The sequence below is a fragment of the Calonectris borealis genome, chromosome 14 (genome assembly GCF_964195595.1).
Source record: "Calonectris borealis chromosome 14, bCalBor7.hap1.2, whole genome shotgun sequence".
NCBI classification, from domain to species: Eukaryota; Metazoa; Chordata; class Aves; order Procellariiformes; family Procellariidae; genus Calonectris; species Calonectris borealis.
Genome location: NC_134325.1, coordinates 12,598,562 through 12,622,343, shown reverse-complemented (window position 1 = coordinate 12,622,343; position 23,782 = coordinate 12,598,562). Strand labels below are relative to the sequence as shown.

The following is a 23,782-nucleotide window of genomic DNA, read 5'->3' as shown; positions in this document are numbered from 1 at the left end:
AACAACTTGTGGCAAGGTCTGAGGTTTTTGCACTTTCTTTTATATGGATTTTTCTTAGTGTTCTCCCAATTTCTTTCTTAAGTCAGCAAGGCAGTGTTAGTCCCTCCTCCTCACTAGAAAAGTAGAAATATGCTTTGTTGTTTCACAGGGCTCTTTCCAATGAGAAAAGGAATTGGCCTACTATAGCTTCAAAAGTTTTATTAAGAACTTACCACTTGCCTAAATATGATTTTTGATGGCAAGCTGATCTCCAGGCTTAGTGCACAGTAAAATAAAAGTAGTCTGGTTTGCCTTCTGACATCCTTCCCTGAGTATGTGATTCTACTGCTCACGGTGAAAAGGTCTTAAAACATTCTTCCACAGAAGACAATCAAGAAACACCAGGAGACACTGCAGGATAGGGAGGGTATGACCCTGGAGTTGGAGTAAGACCCACAGAATCTTGGTTCTCCTTCCAAATGTCTGATACTGCAAGAACAGGAATTATTGCCCTGCCCTCCACCAGTAATAAAGATAAGCTGGGGAGTGGAACTGATTGTGGCCATATGGTTTGTTGAGGCACAATGATTTCTTGGTGGAACTAGACCAGAGAAACAGCTCAGGGTCAGGTAGGTGACTGGAGGAGGACAAAGAGGGAATTGCTCATATCTCAAAGATATTCTGGAAATTGAGTCACTAGTCAGAGTTACTCAGTGAAGCAGAAGGTGGTAACTGGGAAGTGAAAGTGTCAGAGAAACAAAGGAGATGTAATGGCATGGACACCTAAGGCAAGATCATGTGAAAATTATGCAAAGGGATGCCAATTGTAAATCTTCTAAATAGGAATTTTTTTTTCCACAATAGTTCCTTTAGTTCCCACCATTTTTCTGCTTAAAAATAATTATTTTTAATTCATACTGTGTCACTGCCTTCTCACTGTATTTTAAAAAACATAGTGTAATTACAGGCAAATTCCTAAAAAATGTGGAAAGGAAATAAAAATAACATTCCTATCTTAGATTATTAAGAACAAATCAACTTTTAAAATTACATTTATTTAACATTTTATAGGAATTAATTTTTCATTCATTTGGTAACTACGTCTGTATTAGAAAACTAAATGGTGGCAGGGAAGCTCTCAGGAAATGCCTATACTGTTGTTAAAATATCCCTGACACATTTTGGCCTATGCCAAGTAGCACTCGTGTAAGCAGTTCCTGGGCACAGTTCAGGAGACTGTCTGCTGGGAACAATGTGGATTATTTACATGCAGCTTCCCCCGTTTGAAGAGCAGTAGGGTTTAATGAACCTAGACCGTTTCATATCACTTGACTGCAGCTTCACTAAATGGTCTCACAAACATTTAGTTTACCAATATAAACACAGTCAGCAAGTGAAACTAGACTAATTACCAGTCATTCACAGAGGTAGTCACCCCATCTACTTTACTCATTAATATTGATGCACTGAATCACTACCTTGTAGACAGTGATGTCTCCCCATTGACTACACAGGGATCTTGCACTCCACATTTGCTCTTCTGAACTGCACACAAGATTTGGTCTCTAAACCAGCCAACACTAGCCTTAATCTCCTGCTCTCTTTTGATATTTTAGCACCATGATATATATTTAAGATTTAGGTACTGCAGAAGACAACTCTAAATGCTCACTCTCAGAAATGCCCATGATCAGCCAATGCAAGTTAACAAGGGAACACATGAACAGATGAAAAATTTACTTCCCCCCCGCCCTCTACATCAGCTTTTATTCTACACTCAGAGAGTTCTAGCATTCTATATTGTATCACCTGCCAGGAAATTAATGAAGGAGGAAACCAAGATCTGACCAAGTCCATTTTCCTCCAGTAATTTCTTTATTTCAGCAGCAAGAAAAAGAATACAATACAGAACCCACACTCAAGCTTATTCTATCAGACAACTAGCTTTGTAGTAATCATCCTGTAGCCTCCTGATTGCCTGAGTGCTACTATCCATATGCAGTGAGGTGCAAAGTGACTACACCGCACACAATAATCAACACGTATTGTGGAAACAAAGGAAAGATGGAAGAAAAATATACCCTTTATTTCTTTGTCTCTATACAGTCTTTCAATATGAAACAAAAACGTCCACTATTTCAAAATTCTAGCAGATATCATAAGAATTATATCATCACTACAATTTTCACATAAACTTACTGGATAGCATGCTAAAATATGGTGTGTATGCAACATATTAACATTGCATATGCTAGAGTAAAAGAACAGAATTAAAGGAACAAAACCAGAATAAAATGCTACATCAATAAGGCATGCTCAATCCCCAGCACATACAAAAGCTATATTACTGACTGGCAGTGTTTCTAAGATGCCAGATATAAACTAAACAGTACATCTGCTTACTTTCAAAACACTAGCCAGGGCATGATCTAATCTGTCTTAAAAACTTAAAATTGAAATAGAAATGTGTCTCAAATAAATGAATGGTTTGGAATTTCATCTATTTTACTTTTAAACATTTTGCCATTTGTGATAACTAAGAGTTATCATGGGCTACATGGGCTACTACTATTTTGATCCCTAGAACGTACCATTTATTTCAGTGCAACTACTCAAGGAGTAAAGTTAGTGGAACTTGACTCAATCGAAAACTGTATGTATTAGTCCACTACTGCATAAGGTTGTAGGAAAGAATTCACTTCTGTTTATCTTGTGGTTTTTTTTGTTTTCATCATTTCATATCAGAGCATCTTCTATAAATATGGCCAAGCCACACATGTTATGTTTAGTGCTACATGCAAATAGGATTTCTAATATCTTGTCCCCCACTCAATAGCATTTAATAATCATACTCTGTATCAAAGTCACAGTACCCCAATGTTTTCAAAATATTCAAATAAACAATTATTGAAAAACTTTATAAACATAGAAAGGAAGATATTTGTTTAAGCAGCACAGATGTATTTCCAGCTTACAGAAAAGGTGTTGTTGATTTAAATATTCTCATTCGTATGGAAGACTGAGCTTGCAAGTTATGAAAAAAAGGTAATATGTGAAATGACCTAAATGTAAGTTCAATAATTTTGTATATTTTAAACACATTTTTAGACTAGATGTATTTTAAGAATAAATACAAGTTAAAAGTGAAGTAAGACAAAACACATTTTATGTTGCCTTTGATCTTTAACTTGTAGCCTTATCTCCCAGGTCAGAGGGCACATTATTCAATTTCACCATATTTTGTGTAAAACCACTGTAGCGTAGAAGATGACTTTCAGTACAAATGTCATGGTACTTACAGCTAAACTGGACCCTAGTTTTTTGAGCTTCTTAATTAAAACCACAGTTTGTAATGGTCTGACAATATTATCTTTATTCTTTCCAGTTGAGCAGCAGCAGAATTTTCACAGCATTTATTCAATCAAGCTTAGCAATGTTTCTGCGGCTCACTCTTTCACTTCCTAAAACAGACAACAGGGTTCAGAGCGACTATGCTGTCACTCTATATAAATTTATTCTCTGTCAAAGGGAGTAAGCTGGACTGGATGAAATCTAAACTGTTCAGGGGAACTGATGTTAAGAAGTAATTCTGAGAAGAGGAATGAAAAAGAGTGAGAGGAAAAACATTATCAATTTTTCTTAAAAAAAAAAACACAACTAAGAATTGCTTGGAATTCTCTATTACTTCTTTGAGAGGAATATGCTAGATCCTATAAGTGTAATGTAATTACATTATTCAAATCACAGTCTATAAAAAAATCTTCATTCTAATCTATAAAGAGAATAAATGTACAAACTGTACTTTAATTCAGGGAGAAAAAATTCCACATGATAAACAGCAGCTATCAAACTATAAAAACCTAAAAACATTGTATTTGAAAGTTTTTCAGATTCAAAGATGATATCACTTCTTTTGTTTATTTGTAATAATTATCACACATCATTTAAGTATTAGAGTTGGTTAGTATTTGCATTATATTCTAAGCAGATATTCTCTTTTCATAAAAGCTGTTCCTTATTTTTTCATTTTTATTAATTTCTTACCATTTCATTCAGTTTCTTTTCTAAAGAGTATTTTGAAATCTGTAAAACGAAAGAGAGCTATCAATTAAATTGTAGTTACATTTTTTCCAATGCCAACCTGCATATTTAAGTATTTTCATACCTAAAATTTAATTGCATTTATTGCCAATCCAATAGAGTAATACTGGTTTTGAATTAAAGATTACACTATTTCTTTTATTATTAGATCAATTTACAGAATTTTACTTCAATATTTAAATTATGTAAAAATGCTTTACGCTGATTTGTTACTAGAAGAATTTTGAAAATGCATAAATCCTTGTGTTTTCTGACATGTATTATAAAAATAATGTGTAAATGAACTACAGTCTGTTAACTAGACCCGTAAAAATAAACAGAGAAGAAAACAGAGATAGAAATGAAAGTATTCCCTCAAGTCCTAGAGGAATATACGTGTGTTCCGTTGGAAAAAAAATTCTAAGTAGATACTCTGAATGGTGGCATATAAAGACATATTGTACCGATCTTGCATGTTTTAATAATATAAGACTGACATTTGAAGTCATTAACACTTTTTCATACACCACTGACATCAGAGAATTTTGATTTGCATAATACTTAAGATCGCAAGAGCTTTAGTCTCTGTATCTCTTAAAGAAACATTGACAATGTCTAGAAAAAAAAAAAGAGACATGTCAAAAAACCCAGTGTATGTAAATCTTATACAGAAAATATTATTTCTAAAAAAACTAAGCCTAGAGAACAATCACTTTAAGGTAGAATTCTAACTCCCTGGATAGAGAGGACTATAGAACTGAATTAAAAATTCCTCACTCTTATTTTAGGCTGATTTCCAAACAATTTTTCTGGGTTCACAGGTTCATTATGACCTCCTCAAGTCACAGCAGAATTTCCTAGATCTGAACTATACTGTTACACAAATGTTTGATCTGTGAACATTAAACATTTAACGTTAAGCTTTTTTTTTTGAAATTTCTGTTTTATCTTACAAAAGAAAGACCAGTGTAATCTTTCATTACTCTTGCTGTCCACTTTTTATGTTCAGCAGACCATGGAGTGATATTCTACATCATCTGTACTATGCCAAGGTTTGAACAAAGCAACAAAATCCTTTACAGCTATTGCACAGGCGGACAGCCATGGGAATACATTTGTTTTGTTCCTCAAATACCTTCAGTGTTAACTAAATGATTAAACAAACAGTCTGATACCAAGTAAATGCATCCTGTTATAAGAGTATGTTAATAAGAACCAAATGTGTTGCAAAATCATGGGTAATAATCCATTATAACCATTTTGTTTTCAATAGAATTAATTATTATCCCACTCAGTTTTGGGTAGAAAAATAATTAGTTCCTGGCAATACCTGAAATCTGGCAATGCATTACAATGCTAATTCTCTTTTGTGCTGAACAAAAACCTTCAGAGTTCTACTCTTTTAATCCATTTTCAACGTATCTGCCTTGGTCTTTAAAAGAAAACTAAATACTGGCTATGTCCCTATGTCTTCTTTATTTCAAGTAACCGTGAATCACAGCCACAAGTGCTCCGAGACCATATAACAATATAAAATACAATACAGAAAAAACACCAAGTGGCACCAGAGTAAATTGTGCATTTATCTGACAATTTTACTTCTACTGACAACCAGTCATTGGAAAGCCATGGATTAAGTGGTAAAAACAGAAACATCCTAGTGAAACAAAGGAAAATAATAAAAAATACAGGTAGCATGTTTCATAGCAGTATGAACACTTGTTTCTGTTTAGGAGTCCAAAACCAGAGTTTCCAGACAGGTGAGAGGTAAGAAGACAAAAATAGAAAGAAAGAGAAAGACTGGAAATGAAAAGAAAGCACATTTCACACGTTATTTGGACTTTCATTGAGTCTGCAGTTCTTCTGGAGAAAAAGAACTTTAGCTGGAAGACTAATTTAAAGTAGTCTTGACACTGAAGACCAGAACAGAAGCTCAGAGTTAGAAAGTGATGCGTACAGGTACCGGAAAGGTTAAATGAGAAGGCCTTAAAGACCCTCTTAAAAACAACTATTTTCTTACCAGTGAAAAAACCTAAAACCAAAACACTTGCATACCAAGGAAAGTTATTTAACAAAAACAATAGTTTACCTGTAATGCTTTTAATGCTTCTTTCAGTCCATCAATTTCTTTTTCTTTTGTTTCTACAGCAAGTTGATATTTTCCCTTTCAACAAAAGCTGTACTTCAGCATTTGGGAAGAATAAATGCATTTACAACAAGAAATTATCAACAAGAATGTTACGAAAATAAAGCACTACTCCACTATGACAGAAAAATCCATTGGTGAAAACAGGTGAAAATTCAGCTAAATAATTTTAAAATGCACATATATATTGCTATAGAAAGAAAAGTGAAAACATGATAGTATATTTTCACCACTTATGACTAGTCAGTAAGTTTTAAAATTTTCTGTTCTGGGAGAAACAAGCCTGACAAAGGCAGAATTAATAAGTTATTTTAGTTTAGAACAAAGATACTAAATAACAAAGTAAGTATCAGGTAAATCCACTTTCTTATCCACTGTAGCAGGGTCTTCACAGAAACAACTTCCTCAGTTTTTCCAATGCACAAAGATTGAACTGTAATCTGCTATCACTAGAATTACTAAATACATGCAAGTACGTTTTGTATTTTTATATATATGCATGTGCATGCGTGTATACACACACACACACATATATATACATGTGCATGTGAATAAAGTCAAAGAACTTCAATGGAATTAAATCAGGTAAGAATCTTGGGCAGCAATCAATACAATGGATAGCAGAATCTAGATATCAGAGAATACACCAGGGAAAACAAATACATCCATTCAACCACCCCTGCGTGTTCCATTTGTTTCTAACATCGTGCTGGCTGTGCAATCTCCTGAAACCACCTTGATGAGTAAAAGCACATATAATATAAATTGGAGCAAAAATTGGACTTTGTATTCAAACTCTGTCCTAAAACATTACACCTTAATTTATTCTTCCAGTTACTTTATACTAAAGTACTGAAAGTACTATTTGATTAAATGGAAATATTTAGAGAAAAAAATAAAAAATCAGCACACAATTTAATTCTGAAACAGTAGCTGTCATTGAAAATACAAATCAAGGACTACTACGTAGGTATATGTGGACAAACACGATGTCTTAAGAAGAAAAAATTCCAAATATAAGCAACAAAATAACTCAACCAGATAACATAAATGCAGCAACCAATATAGTTTACTTTGATATACTTTCAAACCAATTTCACCTGTTTGCAAATTTCTGTGCAAGTTCTCATGAAACATATAGCATACTCATCCACTCTTAATCATTGGGAAATTTAAGTGAAACAATAGAGTCCACATGCAGACATTCATTGGCCTCACTGTTTGAAATAGGCTCCTAGCATACCAAATGCAAATCCTGTATTCAGAAGAGGAAGCAGGCACTCAGCTTGGTATAAAAACTCATGTAGTTAAGAAAAATCCCAGAAATTCAGGCTTAAGTATATCTTTCTTCAGTTTAGTTCAAGTTCCTTAGGAAACCAGTTCAGGTAAATCAATAAAAGCCCCATTAAAATCTGGTTTTACTAAACCAGTCGGAATTGTTATTTTTCACTACTACGTGAAAAAGGCTTATGACAATTTGTCCCAAACTCCCAAAATAAAGTAATTTTTGTATAGCTTCAATATAGAACTATCAAAGAACATTTATTCCCCAACTGTTTTTTAGCATAAGCAGATTTTAAAGTGACATTTCATAGGTATTAAAAACTTCTACAGGCTATAAACAAAAAAATAAAAGTAAAAAAGGTTATAAAGAAATTTCTTTTGCAAAGGCCGTAGCAAGAAAAATAATTCAATTGTAATATACTTAGTTTATACTTAGAACATGTTCGGTAAGTTATATAGCATTATCATTTGCTCATGTGCTTCACTGGATGACAAATAACAAGTAATTGTAACAGTGTACCTTTTCTTCTTCCATGGCAAACATCCTTGCCTGTAACTTGATCATCAGTGGCATAAAAAAAAACAAACAAACAAAAAAATGAAACAACAAATCAATACAGCACATAGGATTAATTTTATTGATGCAACTTGACAAGACAATATAGTTATATTACCCTGCATAGTGTACTTCCCGTTTTTTATTTTTTTTGTTTAACTGTAGTAACTAGAGAGTCATAAGCAGCAAGCTTGTGAATCCCAAATTATTTTTTCAAGAAAGAAAAACCTAATTGCTTGCCAACTTATTTTTTGTGTGATATGATTGTGATGCAGCATTAGTGACAAATTCTTCATCACTATGTGCAACAGTTTCAGTTCCTATGACTGTTCTCTGCAAGTTCTTTCAGCACTCATATTTGTTGATTATAAATTATGGAGAAAAAAACCACAACCCTGATTTGAAAGACTGAAACACACTTTCAAATGTTGAACAGAATAAGTTATGTGGCAGATCTTTTACCATGGTTTATGATTCTAACCTTGCAGAGGACATGCCATTTTAGAAAGAGGGGGAAAAAAAAACCCCCAAAAACCAGATTAAAAGCAGCATTATCTTCTCTAGGAATTTTTGGAAAAATAAAAATGAAAAAATCCCGGGAAGACTGGGAAGAACTGTCAAAATACAGGCATTATACTGTGTTTGGAAGAAAGAAAAAGATCTGATTTCTTTGAACTCTATATTCTAACATTTTATATGCAACAGAAAAATATTTTAATACCAACTGATAACTTGCTATTATGCCATCATATTTTAAAATCTCATTGCCAAAGCTAAAAGGCCTTATTTTGCTACCTGTTTTTTAAAAGCTGCCATAGCTTCTTTGTTTTGTTGGTGCAATGTGTCCGTCTGATGCTGCAGAGTTTCCTGCTCATGTGAAATAACAATAGTGTGTTTTAAATATTATCTTACAGCAAACCATACAAATAATATTTCAAGAAAAAAACTTATTCCTTGTTAAATATTTTTAGAAAGACATGATTGATCAAAAACAAAACCTGAAGACTAAAAAGAGACATTTGTTAACTGGTAATCACCTTTTTGATAGTGGCTTCTCTTTAATTCATAACAGGTAATAATTCTCACCTCTGGAATTCAGATTTGTGGTTGCTTGGACTTCTATAAGCAACTCTCACCCATCCTATCAATCTGCAGAAGCAATCCAACACCCATTGCCATCTTAAGACAGCATCTTGACACAGTGTCAGGTAGTTATAATAGAATTTTAATTTTAATCTCCATTAAAAAAAAATAACCCCATTAAAAAATAACAATCTGTTATTCTGTTTTTAGTTAAATTTCAGTCATTTAACAAACTACATGAAAGAGCTAAAGGATGGCAGAAAAGACTAAGCGTAAGGTGATAGTGTAAGATTTCTATCATTCTACTGCCTGGCTTTACTCTGATCCATAAAAACAAGAAAATGAGTTAAAGATGTACTATTATTTTTATTTTTGTTATTATTTCATATCATAATCTCATAGACTAATACTACACACTGCAAGTTGGAAATCTTTAACATCTTTAAGCATCATGTTCCTATACAATATAGGAAAAAACACCCCACAATCGAGGGGAAGTAATACGGAAGATATGTTTGTAAGATCAGTTTTTTTAAGTTCTAGACACTAAAAAATATTGGGTAAAGGTAGTCAATAGGCTCTGCCCTTGAACAGCTATCTCAAAATGTATATGAGTGTTTAGCTAAGAAATATTAGTGTGAAGTAGGAAATGATTAAGTAATGGACTGCACAAAAAATAAATATAAATTAATACTATTAAAAAGAATGACTAGGAGAAAATAAATTGATCCTTTGTTTTACATAAGTCTAATTTCTTCTCCTGCCTTAATTGAGAAATTGAGAGTTTTTCAGACACAAAGCCCGTTCCAAAATTGCTACTTTCTCTAGCAATTTGGTGTTGCTTTCAAGTTCCACAAGTGAGAGCTCTTGCCCTTTGATGCAAGACAAGAATCTGTGGCAGTAAGGTGTTTTATATTCATGTACATACTCATTAAGTCATTGTAACATAGGTAGAGAAAGTTTTGATTTGCATCTAACAAAAAATACTACATGAACAAATATTCAAAAATATGAAAACAAGTCTTGAGGAATGTTTGCCTCAATCTGTCACTTAGAACTGTGTTCAAAGACACAGGTTCTCTAGTGGGTAAAGGGCATACCAAGTACTCTAGAAAGCCAGAAATGGTACTGCAGTGAGAGCAAATCAACTATTCTCAGTGGAGTATTCCTACTCACCACAGTAATAAAATTTTATACCCACAGTACTGTCAAATTAAGATGACACTTCTTTAGATTATAGGAATTCAAGCCAATATTATGTAATAATTTATGTAGATATAAGATTAGTTTCACAGAACAGTCATCCTTTATACGATTTTGTCATTGATGTAATTGATAACTGGAAACAAGCATTACTGAGCTCTTCATAATATACCACAGTCTTCCCTGAACTGTTTATTCAAGTGACATATTTTACTATAAAAAAGAAACTGGGAAGTTTCTACAAATATTCATTTCCTAACAGGCCTCAAAGCCGAAACTATTAAATAAAATTATTATATATAACTTTCTCAGAAATTCAGTTTTGGAATAAATTTTCCATACATGCCATGTATGTGTGGTGAGTGAAGGGAGAGTGAAGAACAAAGTTACTTTTTAAAAATATAAGCAAAATCACCTTTGATATTGTGATGTTATAGTAAGCATAATGAGTATACTCATTAGATTTAAAGGAATATTTTCTCCAGTTATTCTGTTTTCCCTACCCTAGCATATTTTTTTTCAAGAGCAGCAACAGTATTCATAAAACATAGACAAAGATTTGCTTTAAAATTATAATATAAAATCAGAAACTTAGCTCAAGTCATGTCTCTATTTTAAACTAGTTTGCTAAATTTAAGGTAAAATAAAATACATACTGAATCACAGAAAGGGATATCTCTGAAGGAAAAAATATAACAGAACCTTTGATAAGCCAGGGGAAGCTGCCTACTTACTGAACTACTATTGAGGTCAATATGATTCTGCATTCAGAAACCATCAGGTCACAAATTTAATTTAAATGTCATACTTAGCATTTTCATCTTACTGGAATCTCCAGAATTGGAAACGCATATTAGCTTGCTCCTTTGAAGTTCCAGAGCTCTACATATGTGTTCACATGAAGCTCCTAAAATCTACAACTCATTGTTTACATTAGGTTTGCAATGTGCCAATGTTAAATGCAAAGTGCAGAAAAAAAGAGAGTTCACCTAATTGCCTATAAGTCTCCCATCTTTGTATTAACTGTATTGCTGTTAAGGTCTCAGAATGAATGGAAATCATCCCAATGCTAGGTTAAGAAAAGCAAAGAAGGGTTACAAATTGAAAGCACCGTTGCTTTTACAAATATAAAATGTTTCCTGTTTCTGTATGCACATATATATCTTCTAGAAAAAAAAGCACATAGTTAGAATTATTAATTTAAGATGGTTAGGATGAACTCCAAGATGAAATAGTCTTCCTTTACTACTAAGATGTTAAATATCCCAAGATCAAGGATGGAGCTGAAATTATTGTTTTTTCTGTGATCGTAAAATATACAGAGTGAAGCCTTTTATCTTGCGACCTAGTGACAGGGGTCATAGGTTTGATTGTATTAGAGAGGGGAATGGATTTCCTATGAAAGCATAACCTCAGGAGCCCTAAACCTAAGAAGAATGTTAGACTTATTTTACTGAAAACTTCATTCTGAGCATTTAAAAGCTGACAAACCACTTTTCAGTATGTAACATGTAAGTTTCTGTTTAAAATAATTTTTTGGAAAAATTGTCACCTCCAAAACATTGCAAGTGAAGTTGCTTGTACAACTGCACTGGTATTTGCACTCAACAAAGACAAGCATAATACAGAGAAGCTGCTACGTAGCTTCCCCCACACTAATGTGTCAACATGCCTAATGTTAAGCTAAATGTCTTATTGCTTCAATATTTACATTCCTTTTGACTGAAGATTTCCAGTCATGTCAAATATTATGATGGTACACTTTTGTTAATCAGATTTCTAGGTTGGGCACAATCCAAACCAATATAAAAACTACAGAATTTCATGACTAGACAATAAACTATTGGCTACCACATTCTACTATTAGAAATGAAAATAGCCTTAAAAAGGGGAATTGTACCAAATCACAATCCATATTAATATTATATTAAAATTAAATCCCAGTAGTTAAAATACTAAAACCATGTAGGAAAGTTACCTTCTGCCATTCAAGTTCCTGTTTCTCTACAACAATTTTACTTATTTGATCTTCATAATTAATCTCTGTTTCCTAGTTAAAAAACAAACAAATTTACATAAGACAGTACCTACAAATCAAACACTAACATAAGCTGTGTATTCATACTCTTCTTCCTTTACAGTCTATCACACAAAACAGTATGTGCCTACACACTATGCAGCAAAAAAGGAAACAAAAGCTCTCTGAATGTGGTAAAATAGCAGATGGGTTCAGCTGTTCTGGTCAGAAAATTTGCAGAATAAATAACTTAGATTGAAATGCACAGCAGAAGATTAGGAGCTAGGATTATAGCTCTCTTAACTAGCAGGAACAGTTCCCTCTTAATACATATTCTCTTCTGCATCTTATAACAAAACCAGACTCAAAGGGAATAAACCAGACTTGACTTCACAGTTGAAAAATGATTGAATATTCCGATGAACCAAGTCAAAATATTGAGATGAAGAGAAATTCAGCAAGCTGCAATTAGTGCTTCAAGAATCAATTGTTAGTCAACAGTACAGAAAATCATAGTCAATGAGTCAGAATCTTTGGGACATCTTAATTATTCAACTCAAAGCATTTGAATCTTTATTCTTTTTGACATCTCCCAGGACAACTGAAAGTTTGTGTCAGCAATTACTTCTGTTATTATGGAAAAAGTGAAATATTTATCATAACCTTCTGTGCCAAGAAGCCTCTTGACCTACCAGATGAAAGTAAGAAGTTAAATAGAAGTCGTGGATAATCAATACATATTTTTGATAAGATGAGCTTACCTGAAAATCTGAGAAATCTAAAGTTTCCTTCACAATTCAGAAGATGGATTAGTAACAGGAAGGTGCATTACATCTCCTGTTCTTGCAGAAGGACCTTGTCAAGAATCAAACTATTACTGTGATAATAAATGAAACTTATCTGCTGATAATCACAGTTGCTAAAAATTTATGGGAATTTTCCTGAATTATTATGGTATTAAAGTCAAATTTTCCTAACTGGAATCAGCTTCCCTTTTGAGCCAAATTTTATGAGCACTGGCCTTCCGTTACAAATACAATACTCAAAGGAAGAACAACAGGTTCCTCTATCAAACAGTCACGACTTCTTGCAAGAACACTATTTAGGCTTTTGATGTATATCATAAGCAATTCACTGCTGTCCTGTTATTGCATATAGTCAAAATAATGAATATCCTTTAAAGACCTAGAGAGCTACACTAATGTGTTGTTCTGAGCTTCAAAAGGCTAATTTCCTGCCTTTTCTCTGCACACTGATGATCACCTTGAAAAAGTGACCACATTAAGGTAAGATTGACTTCTCCTTGATGAATTGGTGCACTAGTAACATTTATTGAGGCCTTGTGTTGGACACAATCCAACAAGGGCCAAACTGACTGTGCGAGGGTAAAAAGAGTACTCCCAATACTTGAACTGTGTTCTCTGAATTACTGTATTTTGATATATTACGTGCTTTATGCTTTTTTGAGTTCAACTTCCCCACTCCAGTTTAAAACCTGCCTTCTAAACTGATGAAAAAATAAGCACTCTTGAAATGACTCACACCTCAACAGACCAGACTACAGCAAAAGAAGTGGCTATAATCCTCAGGGAAACAGTGACAGCTCAAAAAAAAAAAAAAAAAGCCATTTATAGATCTATCTAGTAGAAAATTAAAAGCAGGCCTCAAAAAGATGATTCTCTTGATATTGGGGTTTAAGTAAAATTCTACTGAATTGCAATACCATGAACAACTATTACTTACCATGACAAAAAAAAAAAAAAAAATCACCTCTGGATGAAGTAATAAATTTTCTGAAACAGTGAAAGAGCAAACTGAGGTTCTCCCTCCTTCCACAGTGAAGCAGATAATACAAATGTTTTGGCTACAACGAATAAAGTGGGCTGCATCTTTAAGAAATGCAAATCTTTCCTAAACCCAGTACAAATGAGGGTTCCAAATTCTTAATACAAGGATATTTACAATGCTTCAACAATTTGTGCAAAACTGTTTTAAAGAAGATTTTGCAACCCTTTCTCACTTAGTATAACGTTTGATCCATAGTCTCACTGTACTATCAATAGAAATAAAATGGCAAAATATGTCCCAAGGTGATTTAAAACAGGTTTTTGACATTGACATCTTTTATAGGTTTTAGGGTCAAAACTGACTTCCTTGATTAACAGGCAGTTTACAGGCACATGTGTGGACAGAAATAACACACACTTCTATCCACAGGAGGCTACTCCTAAGCATTTCAAGAGTTACTTGTGGGATCTAAAAATATGCCTCAACACTCATATGAATTTTACATGTAAGTATTGAACATCCATTTAAAATTAACTTTTGGCTCACAGAAAACTAGAGAGTTCTTTAGCTTTTGCTTCTCTGATATGTACCAGTAGAATATAGATGGAGAAGAGACCGAAAGATTTCACATGCCTTATGGCAAAAAAAAAAAAAAAAAAAAAAAAAAAAAAAAAAATTAAGAGAATGAAAAGATTATAAATTCTTCCCAGTTCTGCCTTCACAAATAGTACTTCGGAGTTGCAATGGATTTGTTTTCTGATACTAATCTATAGATACTGAAGGAAAGTACATGCCCCTAGGTTCCCTGGAGTGATAAAAACAAATGAGGTTGACTTACAGCTTCTTATAGAAGTATAATCTTAACCAATTTCTGTCATTAGGCAACAAATGCTATTAAAATGGTATATTATTAGAAAAAGCCTTTTCAAAATTGTAAGAAGTGAGGATTATAAAATCTGCCCCTTAAACACGCCATGTAAATTATTCCTAAACTAATCAAAATGCACTGCAGTAGTATTCTTTCCTAACTCCAGACTACATATTTCTTCCACTCCCCTGTGCAGGCACTAGCATATATAAGCGTATTTCAGAGACAAAAACAGAATTTTGATCCAGCGCACAACTAAACAGGGAGAAGGAGGTGGCCAGTTATCCCATGGATCAGATCTAGCCTCAGGGAACCCAAGAATATGTACCTGTGCAACAGAAGCAACAGAAGCAACAGTAACATGTTCCTGCAAGAGATGTAGCATGGACTTAGATCAACGTAATGGACAGTAAAACTTCCCCCAGAATACCTGAAGTGCCTGCACAATTGAGTCCTAGAATGCTTTTTCATAACATGCTAGCTAATTTTTCAAGCATATATTTTGAAAACATGCAAACTAATCACACTACTGCATTTCTTCAGCTTCTAGGCATATAACTGTCTCTCCTTTCCTTTGTAGACTCATCTAGTTTGGTGTATTTGTTATAAGCCGAAAGCTCAAGTTTAGAGCATTTACAAAACAAACTTTAAACTGCAACTAGCATCAGAAAAGAAATACAGCTATGAAGATAAAGTGGTAACAGAGATAAAAAAAGCTTAACATATGCACTGTGTTTCTGACCTCGCTAAAATTTATGGCAAATATATCACTAATTTCAATGATTGTTGGAGATCAACAAGTATCTATCCATATTAAACTTACCATGAAATAAAGGGAAAAAATGTAATATTTTAAAGAGGAGCAATGTAGCAAATACTAGCATTACAAATTCTTGATAAAGAAAACTTCAATTCAAATAGACTAGGCTTACTGAAACGCAACAGTTACCTAAATGAAACCAAGCTTTGGTGTATATAAAAAAGAAGTAATTTTAGTACAAAACAACAAAGATTTTATAAACAATGGAACTGGCAGACTATTTGTAATCAAGCACATACACCATTTCAATTTTAAAATGTGTAAGTATTTTAAATCCTAATGAGGACACTGAAAAGAAAATGCTCACAGAAATACATTTTTGTGCACATACTAGGTTTAAATTTTTACAATTGCTCTAAGAAACAGTATGTTAAAATTTAAGACATTTATTATTGTTAATGCCCACATTCATACCAAGAACTTTACATTTAACTAAATAAATACAATAATACAATTTTGAAAACTGCATTAAATTCCATTTTAAGTGAGCCCTTTGCTTTGAATACTAAAGAGGATAAGAACCAAAGTTCTAAGTGGACTCCTCCATCTAACTCCCAAATTATAAAGGAAAATCTGGAAGCTATCAAAAATGTGTATCTATGTGACTACTGTTGAAAAAAAAACCCATCATAAATACTTAAACTGAGAATGACAGTTACATGATAAAAATGTTCTCATGTGAAATCGCTAACAATTATAAGCCTTATCCATCATTTTTACTTCTTTCAAAGGACATTTATAGTTTACCCATTTTGAATTGAAAGCTTTTAAAACTTGTGTGAAGCACTTTTTAAAAAAAAAAACAAAACCAAAACACAGCTGTTTAATAAGACAAAAACATTTTTGTTATACTTAGGAGAATAATATTGTATATAACTTTGATGAGGTATCAAAAAACCACAAAACCTTAAAAATGTACATTTTTTATTAGATGCCTCAGGACTACATGGATTTAAGTGTTTTTATAAAAAAGACTACCATAACAATAAAAGAGGAGTAATTTGATGGTTTATTTACTCGTTATAACCTTTAGAAAGTGTCAAGTCTTCTTTAAAGTGTTTGCTTCAGGCTGTAGTTTTACAAGATGGGCTGTGGATTGGTCAAGCACCCTCGATTCTTGACCCTGAACAGATTTAGGAACAGAGTACAGCTGGCTTACGTCCAAGCAGCCAAAACTGCTGCTAGGTACTTTTATTATCTTTTTCGAACTCATAATCTACCTCCTACAAAATTGCACATCCAATTTCTCAGGCAGGTCAATGAAACAGTACTCATAGAAACTACGGTTTCCGATTGTTTCATACTATAATTAGAACACCCTTCATGAACTAAACAGTCCAGTACAACTTTCAGTAGACCACATGGATATCCGTCTTAAGTTTTGTTCCAAGGACAAATGTTAAAGGGAGAGAAAATATTTATAACAGCTTTATTCTAACTTTGGTTCCTGATACAACATTTTTGGATCTTAATAGTTATGATAGTTAACCAAAACCTTTAGTAATCATATATTTGGAATTTATTCTCAAAAACTTTCCATTTTTGAGGAGCAGAGAAACAGAAATGTATACCAACCACCACTTTTCCTTCGGAAATCTTTCATTGCTCCGTCCTTGATTCCACTACATAGGCTGCAATTGCTCTATATTTAAATAAATCTTATCTATCTAAATATATTCCTTTAAATGCTTGCATTGATAGTTATAATGCTCTTCTCTCCAACATCAAGTAATCAGTTCCTAATCAAAAGCCACATTATTTACTAAACACAGAAGTTATAAGCTAACACACTGCTTACTGACTTGAATAACAATGTTGTGTATGTCACAGTCATGCGATCCATAAACTTCAGTACTGCTTATCCTTTTATATCCACATACTCACTTCTTTGTTCTTTTTTTTTTAATATTCAGCTTTCCTTGTTTCCGTCATTTTGCTAAAAAGTACCCTAATTTACACTTAAGCAGAAAATCCAGTTATAAGACTGTTAGGATTTTTTGTTCTGTTTCTCTGCAGTCTGCGTTAGTGGTGTCATGTTTCCCAACTTCTATGTAACAAACAAAAAAAAAGCTACCCACATTTCTATTCTGTGTTATTTTATCATTGTTTCTTCGCCCCCCCCAATTTCCTCTTTTTACTCTATCCTTTATGAAAAGCAAATCAAGCTCTTTACCATTCTTATTGTTTGTTCTAATTGAACAGTTAGAATTGTTCCTTGCAATAAACATCACCAAAATCTTTCATTTCCCTAGCATCCTCTTTATTTCTAGAAAATGTTTGTGCCTTAATTTCTAAAATAGTAATCATCCTTCTCATGAATAGAAACTTCAAAATACAGTATTAAAACATTTCTTTCTTTCATGGTTCTATATTTATTCTACGCAACAGCCTGAAGATAACTTAAAACCAAGCTCTTTTTTATTAAAAAAAAATTAAAATCTTTATTTCTGCAACAGTTTTGTTCAATCTCATGGTTTTGGTCACTGTAGATTATTGTTTCCACAGAGCAGCCTATATAGCTACAGCAGGTGCCTCTGGTGCACTTTTTAACTTTTCTGCTATTCCACACATCTGAAGGTGATGGTTCTCCTGCAGAACATGCCTCCAACAAGGTTTAGTTTTGGGTGTATTGTAATGTTTCTCATTTTTTTTAGGTCTAGATATAGCACAACCAATATGACCATTATGATCATAACTGGCATGTCCACCAATATTGTCATACTACTAATAACTCAAGTTTAGTCCTCCTGCTTTGCTCCTTCTGATAAGTAAGTTTATGGTTTCATCAACTTTCTTCACTTGATATCTCAAAAACCAGTTTGTCTTTTGGGCCAAAGTGACATTTCTAAATACTAACCTCATACTGCCACTTTCAATTTTCATCTCAATACTGAACTCCAGTTGCCCATCTTATCTGTGAAACACTGCTAAATAGATGAGCTAACTCTGCACAATTACGTACATCTCTTCCATTCTGGAACAGACTAGCTCAGGTATCCTGAGCTATATGGTGCTATGCTGTGCAGTGCAAACCCCTTCATAGTTGCCAGAAAGCAGAAGTACATTTTAGGAATGGGAGAGAGTAGTTAAGGGTGAGCAAAGCTCCTTCATGTCCTCCCTGTAAGAAAACCTAGAAATAGGCCACTGTGCTGAAGAACTTGGATTAGAATAGCCAAAGCCATAGCAAAGGCAGAGTAAGAGGAATTGAGATAAACTTGCTCAAATCTATATGAAAGGAAGAGCATGTACAGCTCTGCAGAACTAGGGTGAGCTGCTTCCGAGAACAGCAATTAGAAAAAACTCTAGGGGAGATGTTGTGAGAGCCATAATGTCTGTGTCATGACAAAAGACATGATTCAGGATTTGTCTCTTTTTGCATATCAGTAAGTAAATATCCTTATATTTTCTTTCTCAATGACTGCTCACTGGCCATCAGCATGAAAGTGGGTAAGCACAAAAGGGAAGTCTAATTTATACCAAATCAGAAGGCAGAACAGAAGATAGAAAGGGACAGACACTAGAAAAAACAGGGGAAAGAAAAAGAGGGGAAAAGACCATTAAGGGCAGGGAAGGAGACTGGAGTCAACAGCAGCAAAATGATAGGACCAACTAGCCTTTAAAGAACATTCCTGTCCACAACATGGAATCGATTCCAGAAGTCTTGAGCCCCCACATTCCCATGCTGTGAGCACAGATATGAAATTCCCTGGCAAATCAGACATTTCATCCCCACTTCCAGAGGCTGATTCTAATACCATCTGCTATGTCAACATATTCCTTTGGCTCAGACAGGGGAGATGTTCTGTATAGTGCTTGACAGTAAATAGCAGGATGATAACTACCAATAACAAAAAGTCAACATGGCTTCAATTTACAAAATTCAGGGGTGGGGGTGGGGTTTCAGATTTTAAAAGGAAATATTTAAAGAATCCTATACTAAAATATTTGAATATATAAAATGTTTTTATGGGTAAACTCAATGCCCTTTGCAACTCTAATATTCTTTAATAAAACATAGTTTTCTTCTATGGTAAAGAAAAATTACCTTGTGAGAAATGTGAGAAAATTCGGAGCTGGAAAAGACTTAAGAAAAGTATTTTAGTTAAAAGATAAGCACTACCAGTTTATATCTATATCATAACTGCTCAAAGAGAGAAGAGCAAAATTTATTCTTTGTAATTTTTACTAAACAAAAAAGTATCAAATCTAATAAACTCAAGGCACAACTGACAGAATCTATAGTATTAGCCAAATTTTGTGACGTCCCAGACAACACCAGAAAAAGAGCCTCAACAGGTGCTTGTTTTCAGGTATGGAATCAGGTTGCTGAAACTTGTCCTTTGCACCAAAGAAAAATGTTAGTAAGATTTTAAAAATCATCACTAAAATTTATCTTTCTTGTGTTCAGCTAATCAACACCTCCACTGCTTCAACCGCTACCAAAAATACCCATATCCCCACTGTATTAGAATACATTTCTATGGAAGTAAGGAAGAATTTCCTTGATTTATTATGTTTACAAGCTTTTCTGGGTATGGATGTTTTTCTGTATCTAGTACAAAAAAGAAAATATTTCGATACACAACATAGGTACTTTCTTGTCCTTGTAAACATTATCTTTAAACCTAATGTCAGTTGTCCTATATGCATTATACCTCAAGAAGCATTAAAGACTTCCAATTTAACCTACTATGCCGCAACTTTATACTGTCAAAATCTATTATATTTATCCCTTAAGAAAAGGATTGTCTCATATTGCTTAACAAAATGAATTCAGCTGATTGCAGAACAAGGCTGACAGACTTTGTAACAAAGTGAATGGAATACCCTGGGGGGTAGGGGGAAAGACTAATATCATTTTTTGTAGCTTCTAATTACATACATATTCATATTAAGTCAGTTCATATTAAGAACAAAGACTCTATGAACAGCTAAAGGAATAAAGTGAAGCTGTATCAAGTATAATAATTTAAGCAATGTGTTCTCCAGAATAAACCTCCACAGCTACCATTAACTGGGATTTCATCTGTAAAATAGCAGAACAGTCAGTTAAAAGAAAAAAATTAGAATTATGAGCAACTCCTCTAAATTATTTTTATTTTGAGAGTTTAACTACAGCTATATGTTTAACCAAGAAAAGTGAAAAACAGAGATACTTTCAAATAATTCAATGCATTTATTTAAATAAGCATATTCAGAAAAATGAAATTTCTACTTTAAAATAGTATTGATTGTATCAAGTCTCTCAAAATATTTTAATACTTAATTGTTTTGAGTTTAATTTTTATCTAACTTCGCACAGATAATTTCGTCTACAAATTTATTGTTATTAATTTGAATTTATACTGCAGACAACCAACTATTCAAGGCAGTTTATTAAACTCAAAATACATGATAGTTCCTGTCCTGAAGAGACTCCTGTCTAAGTGACAAGTAAGACCAACAATGGGAAGAGAAACAGAAGCAAACAGAGGTAAAATATCTCATCTAAGGTCAAGCCAGAGGTCAAAGGCAAAATTGAGAGTAAAATCCACTATACTTGGCTATACCGCCTCCATCTGGCTATCAGTCTACTGTAAGCCTCACAAGCAACTTGGAAAAGAAGTGGCAGAAGTAGTAAGAAACCAGCAGAGCTTTAACTCTGACTTGACTTTCTTATTTAGCAGATGATATGGTTTAAATTAGTGTGTTTCGTTCTTGTCCATGGAGAAACTACCATGGTGTAAGACAAGTGCTATAATTCTCCGAGTTAGTGCTGTATTTTGGTCTATGCACTACCTTTTTCTCAGGGATGATTATAAATTTACAGAATAACCCTGTGGTGATTGGATTTGTAAGAGATTCATAGCTAAAAATCAGAGGAGGATTTCATAGCACAATTTTTTAAGCAAAAAAAATCTATACAGAGTTCTACTTAAAAAAAAAAAAATGAATGGCACTATGCAGGTCCGTATTATTTTATAGCCCTTGCTTGTTCAAAATATTAATGTTTTATATTTCAATTTTCAAACATACTAAGCAAGCAGTCCTGATGTGATTGTTAAAGCAAAGCAAATAACAAAAATGCATGCAGGGATACTTTAAGATTTCAAATTTACTATCTTTAAAATGATTAACCTTTTTTTTTTTAATTTAAATTACTTAAATTTGTAACTACAAACAGCTAATTTTTTTTTTTTTTTTTTTTTAGGATGAAGGAAGGCACAGATGTTTTAGAAATTGAGGGCCATGTCTTAACTATGGAATTGGTTCTTGGCATTAGCATCAGTTTTGAATCTAAAATCACCTTTAAGCCAAAAAAAATACTCAGCCTCCTGAGTCAACCTTTTATAAAATCACAGTCACTTACTCTTATAGTATAGAAGATACAATAGAGACAAAACCAAAAAAACCCAAAAGATGAAACTCCATGGCATTCTAATTTAAACATTTTAGGCTCTGACCAGGTGCATTAAAGTGCAAAGTTAAGTTAACAATGCAAACATAGCTAACAGATCTTATAAGGAAAGATACACTCCAATAATTATTATAAGAAAAAGTAAGTAGGATCATGCAGCTTTTTTCTTAGCTTTTTTTTTTATGGCAGTCATTCTTTTGTTTATGGTTTTTAAAGAGAGGATTAGAGCATTTAACTTAGATCAAAATAAACATAAATCAAGCATGTCATCAATACTAATATTTTTAAAGTAATAATACACATCTTTTGAACAGGTCAAATTCATCAAATGCAGAAAGATATACTTTAGGTCTTTCAAAAATACAACAGTTAAGAAACACTAAGGGGAGAAATAGAAACAAATGTTTATGTATATACAACTGAAAAAGTAACCACAGCAAAATATAACTGAAAAATTAACCACAGCAAAATATAGCTGCCTTCAACAGTGCAGAAACAATTTAACCTTAGTACTACAAGATTATTCAACTCATATTTCAAAAATAAAACACACCCCCTATCCCCCCAGTACTCATATGGTATTATTGTAGGGCTCTAGCTTAATAGTTTAGCAATTTAAAAATGGTGAAATAAAGTGGATTTTGTTATCACAGTAGCTATTTGCCCTCTTAAGTAATTCTGAAAAGCACAAGTAAACAGACAAAAATAAGTCAAAACCACTGCTTTTCTGGCACATGGTAAATTAATCTATTAAATGAGAAAGACTTATGGACTTGGCAATGACGTGGATTCTTTCTTTCCTTTTCTTATCAAAGGCCACTCTTAAAGAGAAGAGCTACAATAAAATAAAAAAAATTAGTGTAGATAATTTTTGTCAATAGCCTGGTGATCAACTGTAGCAACTTTGTACGTTATTATAGGAAAGCCAAATTCATTCCCACGCAACCCTGTTGTCTTTGTGCTGTCTACAGAGATATTTCTAATACAGACACTGCCTAAACCTATGATACTTAAAAAAAAAAATCCTTGTTGCTGAATTATTTAAAATACAGCATGACTTTTACACACACTTATGCAGCATTTTCTTTGATTACATACAAGGAGACAGAAATAAGACAAAGAAACACTAAAAAACAATATAAATACATTTACCCTTCTTATACGCAGTTCTTCTATTGCCTCCAATAAACTTGTTTTAAAGTCTAACAGTCGAATGGAAAGTAATGTCTCTGATGGACTTTGAAGAGTAGAGTCAAGAGCCTGTGTTTTAAAGTCTTCATCCATTCTTAGAACTTGTTTCTGCAAAATAAAAATGCATATTTCCTCTCCAGTTTATCTTTAAGAGATTATTCAAACTGCAAAACTTGCAAATGTGGAAGCAAATTCTTTCTGCAGAGAGTAAAACTACTAGTTATAGCCATTATGCAATTAACAATATTTTCATTTTAAATTAGTGTGTGATATCGCAAAAGAAAACAAACAGCTTTATCAATAATTCACCACATTAATTTGTTTTTCCTCTCTATTTTTGGCTTGGTTTTAGTTTTAAACAAAGACTGTG

The 23,782-nt window shown here is 33.1% G+C and overlaps 1 protein-coding gene across 1 annotated transcript in view; it reads right to left on the bottom strand.

Annotated features, from left to right (window-relative positions):
• The window catches only part of CCDC73 (coiled-coil domain containing 73), a 62,812-nt gene extending 39,307 nt beyond the window's left edge, over positions 1–23,505 (bottom strand). Inside the window, exons 1-6 of the mRNA XM_075163248.1 lie at positions 23,374–23,505; positions 12,310–12,381; positions 8,841–8,912; positions 8,010–8,045; positions 6,149–6,223; positions 4,024–4,062 (exon numbers count right to left, since the gene is read on the bottom strand). Coding sequence (XP_075019349.1) covers positions 4,024–4,062; positions 6,149–6,223; positions 8,010–8,045; positions 8,841–8,912; positions 12,310–12,381; positions 23,374–23,505 — 426 coding nt within the window. The remainder of the gene's footprint in view (positions 1–4,023; positions 4,063–6,148; positions 6,224–8,009; positions 8,046–8,840; positions 8,913–12,309; positions 12,382–23,373) is intronic.
• Between the last annotated feature and the right edge of the window lie 277 nt (positions 23,506–23,782).